The following is a 12,636-nucleotide window of genomic DNA, read 5'->3' as shown; positions in this document are numbered from 1 at the left end:
AACAAATGAACAGATTTTCTCCTTCATTTCTGTCAAACAAAGCTGTATGAAACGTTTCTAGCTGTTAGTATCATGGTTGCTAGGCAACCTGGGCAGTGCAACGGAGGCTAGACCGTCCCATTTCACAAGCCTCGCACTTCCGGCCTTAGCGGCCCTTGAGGATCGTTGAGACTGCGTACTTTAAGGCTGCAGACTCTGAATTGGGATACAGCCACAGTCACAGGATAAAAGATGGATGTGAGATGATATTTATAGGTTTATATGAGAGTTTGAAGCTGACTTGGATTTAAAGAGGTTGAATGTGAGGAATTAGAAGCAGACCTAAAGCATCCTGACTTTATTGACTTATTTTGATTCTAGAGCCCATAATTTGCAAAATAAACAATTACAAATGTCAAAATTTTTATATAGCAGCACCTGGAGATCATGAAGTCACCTGGAAAGTTTATAATGAGGTCATAGTGAGATTGAGGGTCCTTCTGTCATAGACTTCAATATAATCTGGTCTGTTTTTCAAGATAAAGGAGTCTCCCCCTGCTAGTCATTAAAACAAATCCAGGTTTAACCTTTCAGAGCTGAGTGTCAGTCTTTAACAGTGTAACAATGAAACAGACTGAAGAAATAAATCAAAACTCCAATTTCCTTCTAGAAGTCACTAAAAAACACCTGAAGGATTGAAATGTGTCCATGGTGGGAACCAAAGATGGGCAGTAACGCGTTACTTGTAACGCGTTACTGTAATCTGATTACTTTTTTCAAGTAACGAGTAAAATAAGGGATTACTATTGCAAAATCGGTAATTAGATTACCGTTACTTTCCCGTAGGAACGCTGCATCACTGCATTACTAAAACCGTGATTTTTTTGCGAGAATGTCTCACGACAGTGACGTAAGCGAGTGCGCTGTTGGTGACAACAGCTGTGTGCAGATCAACAATGGATAATATATCGATTGTGGGAGAGAGTATGAGCGTGCAGCGTTTAAAGCGTGGAAGTACTGACCTTATTTTGAGTTTGATTCTATAAAAAGTGACAAAACATTAGCGTCCGTTGTGCGTGGGAAGAAAACTTTTTACAGCGAAAAAAAACCCCCTAAACTTCCAAGCAAGCACCGAGTGAGCAACGACGTAATGGGAAATTCACAGAGAAACTCGCGGATTCTTCAACTGACCGTGGCACACCTGCACCAGGGTAAACCTCCGCCTACCCCAGTCCTGCTTTACAGGTGAAAATAGAGCAACAGGACCGCTGAGTCTTTGACTTTATTTATTTTCTGCTGTGTTTTACTTGCATCCAGGGGCGGAGCGTGGGGATGGCTTACGGGGCTTAAGCCCGGGTTGTTTTGTTAGAAGCCCGGGGTCTTTTGGAGTTTAATTTTTCATAGTTAGATGCCTGGCTGACAACTGTATAAAACAAAAAGTACACACAATATTCGAAGCACATAGTGCACACTGTGGGAATTTACGACTGTGCGTGAATCCCCCCTGATATTGGTATGATCCGAGCTCAGGCACTAAGCGACTGAGCGAGGGGGCGGGGCAGCTGCTACCTGTGAGTGCGCTGTTGGAGAAACGGAGCCAGCCATACTAAGGAGAGCTTAAGTTTGACCAGGTACCAAAGAAAATCATTCGTACTGTACAAATAATGTAAATATGACGGTGCATCACGAAAGATTGATATGAAACTGATCACTTGACCAATATTATTTTACTTGCTCTTCGAGTGAATCAACAAATGGCGAAATGAAAAGCCGAACAAATGCTATTTTTTTAGAGAGTCTTAGCTTACGTGTGTTTATTTCATATTTTCAGTTCTTACCCTCCCCGACTAAATCGGTTTCAGTTATGTACTGAAATATAAGAATGGACATTAGAGGGTTCTTTCAAAGAAAAAACTCAGGTAAATGTTATTTTATATATTATGCTTTGTATGTTGTTCAGTATATTTGTATGCAAAACAAGAGGGATTTCAGTACACAGCAGGATATTTACATTTGTAACCAGATATTTACACTTTAGGGAGAAAACATAAAACATTTTTACTGTACAACATCAATTTAGAGTAAACTTTTGTTTTAGATAAATATTGAAATATATTTTGAATTAGTTAAATGTCAAAATAAAGAGAGACAGAGCTGTCTATTTTTTATCACTTTCATCATATTAAGGAGTACATATACACTAAGTTTATTGTTAATTAATAAGAAAAGTCCAGACGATTCCATTCTGAGCTGAAGAAGCTTCTGATAGGTTAGTAGAGTCCATGTGAGTAAGTTGGTGGCACACCTGTGGATGCATATAAGGCAAAACACAGAGCCTGTTTCTGTGACATGGGAAAATCAAGAGATGTCAACCAAAACACCAGGAAAAGAACTGTGGAGCTCCATAAGTGTGGCTCAGTTTTGAATACAATTTGGTGCCATTTGCAATTAAGAAATACAGATAGTTTCTCTCTTTACTCTTAAAGTTAACAAATATGTTTTTATATTTATCAATCTAAAAAAATAAACATTTTGTCTGATTTGATGTTACAATTAAAAAAGTGTTTTTATCTGAAGAGTAAATATCTGGTTTCAACTGTATATTTGATGATTGTCAGCACAAAGAGGGAGAGAGAGGAGAACGAGGACAGAACAGATGAACAAGTGCAGGTGAGACACATGTTAGTCAAATGGTTGTTTACCAAAATTATCACCGTATCATAGGTCCTCATCTTGTACCTAGTGTTTCTTTTTAGGTTTGCTATTTTTCAAATTCTATATTTATTAAGTTCTGCAGGCTTGTTTGCACAACAAGGCTAAATAATTATATAAACTTTTCTCAAACTAAATAGTGGACTTTGGTAGAATTAAATAAATAAGTGTAGTGCAGGTCTATGATGATTTTTAGTGCTACTATCATCTAGTTCTGATTGTGGTTATGTCTTGGTTAAGTCCTCAGTAGTCCTGATTTTGAACTGTTGTAGTCCTGTTTTAATTCTGGATCAGTTCTGGGTCTGGTTGAATTGGGGTTTAGTCCTCGTGTCTTGATACAGCCCTGACCTTGTTCTGCCTTGCTGCTTAATTAAAAAACTAGTTTAAGGTGTCCTGCACATGTGATATATATTTTTCCCTATATGAAGTCATTCTTTTTTAAATAAAGCCTATTAATCTTTCAGTCATTTCTACCCCCCCCCCCCAAAAAAAAAAAAAAAAAAAATCCCACATGCATACTACTCTTTGGGCTAAGCCCCGGGTGTTTCAAATGTCTGGCTCCGCCTCTGCTTGCATCTATTTGAAAGAGTGAGTGTAAACACAAAAAATATTTTATTTTATGTGCTGGAACGTGCAGAAAATAGGTCTAAATATTAAACTAATTTATTCAAGTCAGAGAATGTTGCATATAATTAAATTTTTGCTTGATGCATAAAGTTAAAAGATTAAAACTGATAAAACAAGTTAAAAAAAAGAGACTTTTCCATTTGATTACATTTTGTATGATGGATTATGCAGAAAAAGTAGAATTGGGCTGAAAGATCTATCACTTTATCACCTCTTCAGGTTGCAAATCGTGTTTTTAAAAAGTAACTAAGTAATTATTTACTTTTGAAAATAAGTAATCAGTAAAGTAACGGGATTACTTTTTTGGGGAAGTAATTAGTAATTAGTTACTGATTACTTTTTTCAAGTAACTTGACCAACACTGGTGGGAACTGAACACATTTCCCACCATAGTTCCCACCATAAAGGCATATACTAAAAAAATATTACTATTAGTATTTTTTTTCCAATACCACATACACATTCATGTGTGAAATTCATGTGAATCCCGCACAAACTGCAAACGAACAGATACAGAAAAAGATTATTTATGTGAATATGAATTTAATCAGATTTCAGAGGAAAGTTTACACAACATGACACTGAAAAAAGGTTTTACCAGAAAACTAACTAACTTTCATGAGGCTCAGATTCACGCATGCGCAGATCACCAAGTCCTCCACAAGAAGTTCTGATGTTTGTTTATAAACACTCCCCCACGTGGCTGGGAAAACACAGTCGTTACTGTGTGTGTCGTTACTCCCACGGATACGTTTACTCACTTTTAATACACAGAACCTGACATTACAGGTAACATTCTCAGATTTACATTAATGTGTTTTCATTTATTTCATTAATGTGTTTCACCCATGTCTACCCACTGCAGACATGGATAGTTAGCATATTATTATTCTATGCTAACTACCCAACTCAGAAAAGCTAAGCAAAGCCTCCTTCACAGAGGGAGGAAATCGAGTTAAATGCGCATTTATTGGGGTGAATAAAGCAGAGCATCATCTACCTGGGTGAGGCATGGTGATGGTGTCGTTCGTGTTGGTGGAGCCCACATTAAAGATGACCACCGCAGAGGCGTTGTGGGCTGCAGCGTGGCGGATCTTGTCCTTGTAGGTGCAGTTGCCCCGGGCTATGAGCGCCACCCAGGCCCCGGCCTGAGCGGGCACCGCGAAGCGGGTGTTGGGGTCGCAGGCCTGGCGGTCAAGCGGTGCTGCGGGCAGGACCAACACCCCCTTGGTGTCCCGCTTCGGAGAGTGCTCGCCATATCGCCCGCACTCCGTCTTCTCGGTGCGCAGCTCCGAGGTGGCCGGGTCCACGTAGGTGATGTTGACGAAGGCGGTGAACCACTCCTCCCCCCCCGGCCACGGTGAAGTCCAGGCACAGCAGGTGGACGAAGCAGAAGGAGAGCAGCCACGTAGAGAGGGCCAGGCTGCGGCAGGCCGCCACCAGCGAGCCCGGGGCCATGACGAGCCTCCCCGGGGTGAGAGCGAGCTGGGTGTCGGCAGGTCGGAGGAGCCGCTTCAAAGCTGGAGCCTCCTACTCCACCATGCTACAAGGCAAAACCACCAGGAGCGTGTTTAACTCGCTTATACTCCCCTTTTTTCACACGAAAGAAAAAAAAATCTCTGTTTTTAGCCGCTCCCCTCCACTACTCTCAGGCTACCTAGCAGCAGACGCCTGTTAGCAGTTTCCATTTCCAGCCTCCACCGTTAACTCGATGAGAAACACCCACGAAAAAACTCCTAAATGCGCACAACTGAAAGGAGAAATCACCACAGGAGTGACGCAACGTGAGCCCACCGAAGTGAAGCACCAGGCGGTTGGCTGTTGTGCCAAAATTGAAAATTTTCTGTGTTACAAGTTAAGACCTAAGTTTTGTCATTCCACCCAAATCCACATTCATCTGAGCTCCCTGCTCTCCTGATATTCTTGTATGCAACTGCGACATAAACTGCTATCCCTCTCCACTCCACCTCAAAGTAACAATGTCCAGTCAGACTCTCTCTACTCAGGACCTGATAACATCCTGTGAATCTGTCTGGATGATCAGAATAAGACTGTTGCTGATTCATCAATGTTACTTTTCTGTTCCCCTCAGATAATAATAGATGTGTGTTTGCTGTGTTTGGATCCAGTGTGATTTCACGTGAACATTTTAAGAATCCAGCTCTGGTCTTTGGCTCTGCTGGTGACAGTAAAACATCCACTTCAGTGACTGTCAGTGAGATGTTTGTCCATTCCTCTCTCAGAATGTCCTGTAGTTTATCTCTGGTCTCTGACACAGCTGCTGTCACATCCTCAAAGTAGCTCAGAGGACGAATATTGATGCTGGATGAGTGTGTAGACTCACTGAGTGCTGACAGTGAGGGGTAGTTGTGTAGAAACTGGTTGTGATCCTCTGTGTGTGAGAGCTGCTCCAGCTCGCCGTCTTTCCTCTTCAGCTCAGCGATCTCCTGCTCCAGCTTCTCCTGAAGCTCTTTGACTCGACTCACTTCAGTTTCCTGCTGGGATCTGACCTGCTGCTTCACATCAGAGCTTCTTTTCTGGAGGAGACGGATCAGCTCAGTGAACATCTTCTCACTGTCCTCCACTGCTTTATCAGCAGAGCCAGTGATGGCCTCCACCTCCTGTTGAAGCAGCTTCACATCTTTCTCTCGCTCCTGGATTCTCTGCTGGATGTTTAGTCGTCTCACCTCGAGCTCCTTCTGCTTCTCAGTCCTTTCTGCTGCAGCTGGGACTGTTTCATGGCCTTTATGTTCATCAATTGTGCAGAGATAACAGATACTCTGCTGATCGGTACGACAGAAAATCTTCATCACCTCATCATGACGAGAGCAGATGTTCTCCTGGAGCTTCTTGGAGGGGGTCACCAGCTTGTGTTTTTCAAAGGCAGGAGACTCCAAATGAAGCTGAATGTGTTTCTCACAGTAGGAGATCAGACACACCAGACAGGACTTGATGGCTTTCCGCTTCCTCCCAGTGCAGACATCACAGGCCACATCTTCAGGTCCAGCATAGCAGTGATCAGCTGGAGCAGCTTGGAGTCCAGTCTTCTTCAGCTGCTCCACTAAAGCTGCTAACATGGTGTTTTTCTCCAGGACAGGCCTCGGTGTGAAAGTCTTCCTGCACTGAGGGCAGCTGTGGATTCCCTTCCTGTCCTCTTCATCCCAGAAACCTTTAATACAGTTCCTGCAGTAGCTGTGTCCACAGGGAATAGTAACCGGATCCTTCAGTAGATCCAAACAGATGGAACAAGAGAAGGTTTCTCGGTCCAGCTGAACTCCTTTATGCGCCATTTCTCCTCTCAGTGTCAGTGACTGTGTGAGTTTCTCTTCCTTATAACTGAAACTAGTCTGAGCTCTGATCTCAACAACATGTTTCTGCAGTGAATGGAGCCTGTCAGCTCTTACACGTCACCACATGTTGGTTACACCCATCGGCAAACTGCAGATCTGAAGGGGAGGGAACGAGGAAACACGTGGACAGAGAGGAGGTGCTGTGTTTAAGAGCAGGAAGAAGAGGGAGGTTATCAGGCTGTGCTTCACTCCAGGAAGAGGAGCAGTTAGAGAGTGAAACTGTGTGTTTAACCCTTTTATTTACTGCTCACTTCAACTTAAGCTTGTTAACACTTTCTTCTATATAAATAAATAAATCACACTTTGTGTGTTTTTCTTTCTGTGATTTGAGATCATCACATTTTTATTTTATAATTTTTATATGTTATACGCACAAAAGAGCAGTTTTTAAATGTTCAATGTTCAGCTGGAAATGAATGTGAAACTTTGGTGATGATCTCAAATCACAGAAAGACACAAAGTTCTGCTCTCTAGGTGAACCAATCCTTGTCCACCTTCCTCTTGGGCAAAAAAAGTACTGCCTGGAGTACCCAGTGTTGATTGTCCCAAAAGAAATAAACCAACAAAACTTGAAGATCATGTATCACACCAGGAGGGGGTTCTATACAAGCTAATTGATGCCATAAACAGAAGTGGCCAAGTTATTTATAATCAGCACTCTCCCTCTATGACATTTGGGGCAACAGCCACCTCCACTTTTCCAATTTTCCCCCAACTTTCTCCACCACCCCTTCCCAGTTCTTACATTCTGTAGCCTCATCTCCCACGTACACACCCAGATACTTCAACCCTCCCTTTACCACTTCAGCTCACCTGGAAGTCGTGGGAGCCCAGTAAGCCAATCACCCACCGCCAGAGCCTCACTCTTAGCCCGATTCACCTGTGCAGCTAAAAATCTGCAAAAGTTCCCAACAATTATTCCCAACTTATTCACATCTTGGTGACTCCTAACAAATACAATAATATCATCAGCATATGCAGACAAACTAAAAGACATATTGACATCAGATAAAACCAACCCAGTAATGGATGACCTCACATTGTGCAACACTGGTTTGATAGACAGAGCATACCCGACAGTGGACAGCCCAGCCTAATGCCTCTAGTTAATTTAAAAGGTTTACACAAACGACCATTTATTTTCAGTACATTTTCAATTTCCTCGTACAAAACCATAATCTTAGCGATTAAACCAGAGCCGAGACCAAACCTTTCTAGCACACTCCAGAGGTAACGATGCTCAACTCAGCCAAAAGCTTTTTCTTGGTCCAGAGAAATCAGATCAGTATCATAACCCAGTGAACTGGAGACTTCCAAAACACCTCTAACTAATGACACATTGTCGACAATAGACCTACACAGCACACAGTAAGTTTGCCCTGGATGTAAAATTTGATCCATCACCATCTTCAGCCTGTTTGCCAGCACCTTTGATAGCAACTTACAAATATTAACATTATTAATCCCCTCTACGAAGCGAGAAAAACGTGCAGTGTGTTATATTAACATTATTAATCCCCTCTACGAAGCGAGAAAAACGTGCAGTGTGTTAAGCTTGAAACTTTAGTTTTCTGTTTGGTGACAGAGGCTCTTTTGACCCGTTTATTAAACACATGAAGGTGAATACATGACCTGCCAGGACCAGGTTATGTTCGATTTAAAATCGAGTGAATAAATCCACATTTTCACTGATTCTTTTGTATACAAGTTTTTTAGTACGATCGATCTTATAATGCGACTAAAGCTGCTTCCACGGGCTGTGTGACGTTTAACATGTAAACGTATCCAGTTTAAAGTGTCAGAACTCCTGACTGCTGTGAGAGCGGTGCTTCTTCCAGGTTGTAGTAACTGTGTTGCTTCAGCCACTCGCAACATTGCGATCATAAAGCTAGTAAAGTAGTTCTAATAACAGCTCGAAATTTAACTCTACTCAATATAATGTTAATTTCAAAAAGGATGGTTGGATGACTTGTTGTAGAGTCTGACAATGATTCAGAATGAATGATCCCAGTTTTAATTATAATGCACATATTTTAAGATGAACCCTTCAGTTATCAAACCTGAGGCAAAGGTACTTTCCAGAGTTAAAGACGTATTTGCAGCAAAGAAAGTAAAATGTAACACGTGGAGCATTGTTTCAGTTTCTTAATATCCGCATAGAGACAATATGTTTCACTTTAAGCAATTACTGTAGCATTATTCAGTACAGACATTAAAAAATAAAATCATCACATTGCTGACTGGAAAGTCCTCCAGGGCCTGAAGCAGCAAAGCAGCCCCAGAACAAACCTAAAAAGTTCATCTTTTGTTAGTCCACAGAACATTTTCCTAAGAGTCTTGCTGATCATCATAAAGGCCTGCAGTTCTTTACATGTTGTTGTCGGATATTGTGACCTCCTGGATGAGTCATTAATGCGCTCTCGGGGTAGTTTTTGTAGGCCGAACACGTCTGTGAACATTCACCACTGTTCCAATTTTTTCTCCACTAGTACATAATGACTGTCACTGTGTTGCACCGGAGTCCCAAAACCTGAGAAATTACTTTTTTAGACTGAAAGATGTTTGTGTTATTTTTTAAGCTCTTTTAGCACAGGTTGGATTGTCTGCTGCAAAACTGTGTTTTCAAATTGGCTTCCCAATATTAAAAATAGGTAACAGAAAAAAAAAAAAAAAAAACCAACAACCTGGAGACATGTTAGATTAAAATATTGTTTGGGTATTTAATATAATTTAATAAATTCAACACAGACAACATTATTCTGTTGTGATGATCCAGGAAGATTAAGTGTGGTTGATCAAAGTACACGTGTGTTTTATTGTTTCAGGAAGCAGAAGACAGATGAAGAAGGACGTGCACGAGAGGCTGAAGCTCAGCGTGCTCTTTCTGTGTTGACCCTCAGTCTCCATTGTTGTTTTCCTGCTTCTAAAACTTCTCTCATGCAGAGGTAACATTTATAGCAGCACATTTGAGGTTTTCTGTAAACCTTTAAACGAATTTAAGGAGGACTTGACTATTTCATAATTTCATTTCTATCTTTATGCGACAAACTGAGAAGCCATATAAAATTCAGTGCTCATTTACATATCTGACACGGCCTTCCAGATTGTTCCCAGAGCATCAGTGAAATATCGGATCTGTTTCAGGTTATTTTCAGGGAGGACCTCTGCAGCAAGTGGTGGCTCTCCTGGATGATGATGTTGTTTTACCCTGTTCTCTGGAACGTCCTGTGGATGCTTCATAGCTGCAGCTGGAGTGGGCGAGAACTCACCTGACACCAGGATTTATCTACATGTGGGAGAAAAATAAAGAAAACGTGGACGACAAGCAGCCGTCATATGTTGGAAGAACCTCACTGTCCTTTTATAAACCGGAGCATGGAAACATCTCACTGACTCTCTCTAAAGTACAGCTGTCTGATCAAGGACCGTACAGATGTCTCATTCCAAAGCTGGGTCAAAGGTCACATGTACACCTTATTGTAGGTAAGTGGATATCTTTGTAGTACAAATACATAATAAAGTCAGTTTATGGTCCTGACTGCACATTTCTAAATGTACAATACAGTGTTCCCTCCTTTATCGTGGGAGTTACGTTCTAAAACTAACCTGCAATAAGTGAAATCCGTGAAGTAGCCAGCTTTATTTTTTAATATTATTATAGATGTTTTAAGGCTGTAAAATCCCTCACTACACACTTTATACACTTTTCGCAAGCAGGCATGAACATTTTCACACTTTTTTCTCTCGTTTAAACACTTTCAAAGTTCAAACCTTTGTAGAAAAATAAGTCCAGTATTATAGAGCGAAACCAAAGGAACCCATGTTGCCTTTGACGGTGCAAGACGTTTCATCGACACTGTTGTGTTCGTTTGGGAGAAAACTTACAAACATACTGTACAGCATTTCAGAGTAACACTGCTAACAATAGAAGACTTATGTAAATTTGACAAGCTGAACGCTTTCTGTACTGACAGGAGACACGGCACAAGATTGATTGACAATGGTCTACAGCCAATCAAGACGCAGAACACAATGCACGGTAAAAACAAAAAAAAAAAAAAAAAAAAGCACCATGCAAAATTGCACAAAAAAAAAACCGCGAAACAGCGATACCGCTAAAGGTGAACTGCGTTATAGCGACGGACCACTGTATTTCATACTTCTGGTCTTCTTGCTTCGGTGTATCTAAATGTTTGACTGGTGTCACACATGCAGTGGGTGAATACATTTTTCCTTCCTCAGCTTCAGCATCTACACCCGTCATGAAGGTGATGTCAAATGTCAGCAGCAGGGTGGTGTTACAGTGTGAGTCTGCAGGCTGGTATCCAGAGCCTGAGCTGCTGTGGTTGGACGGTGAGGGAAACCTCCTCTCTGCTGGACCTACAGAGACCCTCAGAGGTCCTGATGACCTCTATACTGTCAGCAGCAGAGTGACTGTGGACAGTGTTGGGAAGGTTACTTTTAAAATGTATTCCATTACAGATTACAGAATACATGCCCCAAAATGTATTCTGTAACGTATTCCGTTACGTTACTCAATGACAGTAACGTATTCTGAATACTTTGGATTACTTAATATATTATCATGCTTTTTACAACAACGTGAATGTACTATTGCTGTGTGATTTATTACTATTACTGAAGGTCCGCGACTCCAAACTGTAGTAAAGGGACCGCTTGTCACGGCTCAACGGCACGAGGGAACAGGGATGGACACAGGCGCAGAAACCAACCCGGAAGCGAGGTGACAGAAAACAAATGATTTATTTCCGCCCACAGGTAAACAAAGGTGAAACACAAAGCGACGCCACCACACTAGTGGCGCGTAGGATTCGTCGGTGATAATGAGGGCGACCTAGACACCTCTAGGAGACGGCTGAACAGCGGGGACAGCGGGGAGGTAGAAACAGGACTAGGTAGGGGCCGGGGGCACTGGAACAAGAGGAGATCACGATCAGAGGGATCCAGCAGACAACCAATAATCCTCCGCAGTTGAATTGAATTGCCTTACTTGGTTTCAGATGGAGGGGACAGGTGGAGCGGAAAACCCGGAAGCGGTCGAGGCGTGGGGAGGATGGCAGGTGAGCGGTGGGCCGGCAGGCCACGTTGTGTAAGCAGCTGGCGGCCCAGGTCCAGGAGGACGGGAGCGAGGGGAACAAGATCTCCACTCCGGGTGCTATCGCTGAGGACAAGAAAAGACAGGTCAGTCATCACACGGCGTTAAGACAAGGTTTAGGATGCTCCACTGAACTAACATGGGAATAGCAGATACTCAGGCGATGAGTGGTTGAGAGCGCAGGTCTGCTATACCGCTGGCACGATTGCTCACAGGTGGTCAGCCAGGGAGGGGCAACCGGACTCCGCCTAAAGGAGGAGGAGCCGCTGTCTGAGACCTGCAGGTGCCCAACCAGACCATGACACCGCTGACTAATACGGCGGGGTCCCTGTCGGCTCGTAGCCGAAAAATAGCTCTACTTTGTTGTGTGGGTCAACTTTTCTTGCGAGAGACAGAGAGAGGCGTTGAAAGACTGCTCCAACGGAACTTATTGTTTTCGGAGGAAAACACGAACACGGTGTACAGTCGAGTTTTAATAGCTTACTTACAACTGGGCTCGTCAGGCACTCTTCTTGGCTGCAGTGGTTATTATTACATTTACATGCTTCCAGCTGCCGTTTTTGCTCGATGACAACTCGTACCTTTCCACTCCCCTTTTTCTCCCTCCTCGCGCTCACAGACACATAACGTGTATGGCAGTCCATTCTCCCTGCAACACGGACTACACTGCCCATGATGCTACATTCTTTAGAGCTATGCTTGTAGCATTCTGCCTGTTAGCTTAGCACAACAACAACAACAACGAAAAGGCACTCTCTCACCCAGGAAACACACAGTCGCAGAGAGAGAGCGAGAGTGTCGCCCTGTAACCATGGCAACCGTAACGCTGCCGCCTGGAACAACAGAACGTAG

The 12,636-nt window shown here is 42.6% G+C and overlaps 1 protein-coding gene across 1 annotated transcript; it reads right to left on the bottom strand.

The window, feature by feature from the left end:
- Window positions 1-4,830: 4,830 nt before the first annotated feature.
- On the bottom strand, window positions 4,831-6,754 carry LOC146673821 (tripartite motif-containing protein 16-like). The gene has a single exon (XM_085392027.1). The coding sequence runs from the start codon at window positions 6,606-6,608 to the stop codon at window positions 5,181-5,183; it is 1,428 nt and encodes a 475-aa protein (XP_085248153.1). The 5' UTR covers window positions 6,609-6,754; the 3' UTR covers window positions 4,831-5,180.
- Between the last annotated feature and the right edge of the window lie 5,882 nt (window positions 6,755-12,636).

The sequence above is a fragment of the Rhamphochromis longiceps genome, linkage group LG3 (genome assembly GCF_057381845.1).
Source record: "Rhamphochromis longiceps isolate RC_006_pf linkage group LG3, R_longiceps_female_GT1.1, whole genome shotgun sequence".
NCBI lineage: Eukaryota > Metazoa > Chordata > Actinopteri > Cichliformes > Cichlidae > Rhamphochromis > Rhamphochromis longiceps.
Note: the sequence above shows the minus strand (reverse complement) of the source record. Positions and strands in the feature narration are given on the sequence as shown.

What these genes read in the sequence shown, in the direction of transcription:
- LOC146673821 (XM_085392027.1), bottom strand. Translation starts at nt 6,608, where the DNA reads ATGGCGCATAAAGGAGTTCAGCTGGACCGAGAAACCTTCTCTTGTTCC.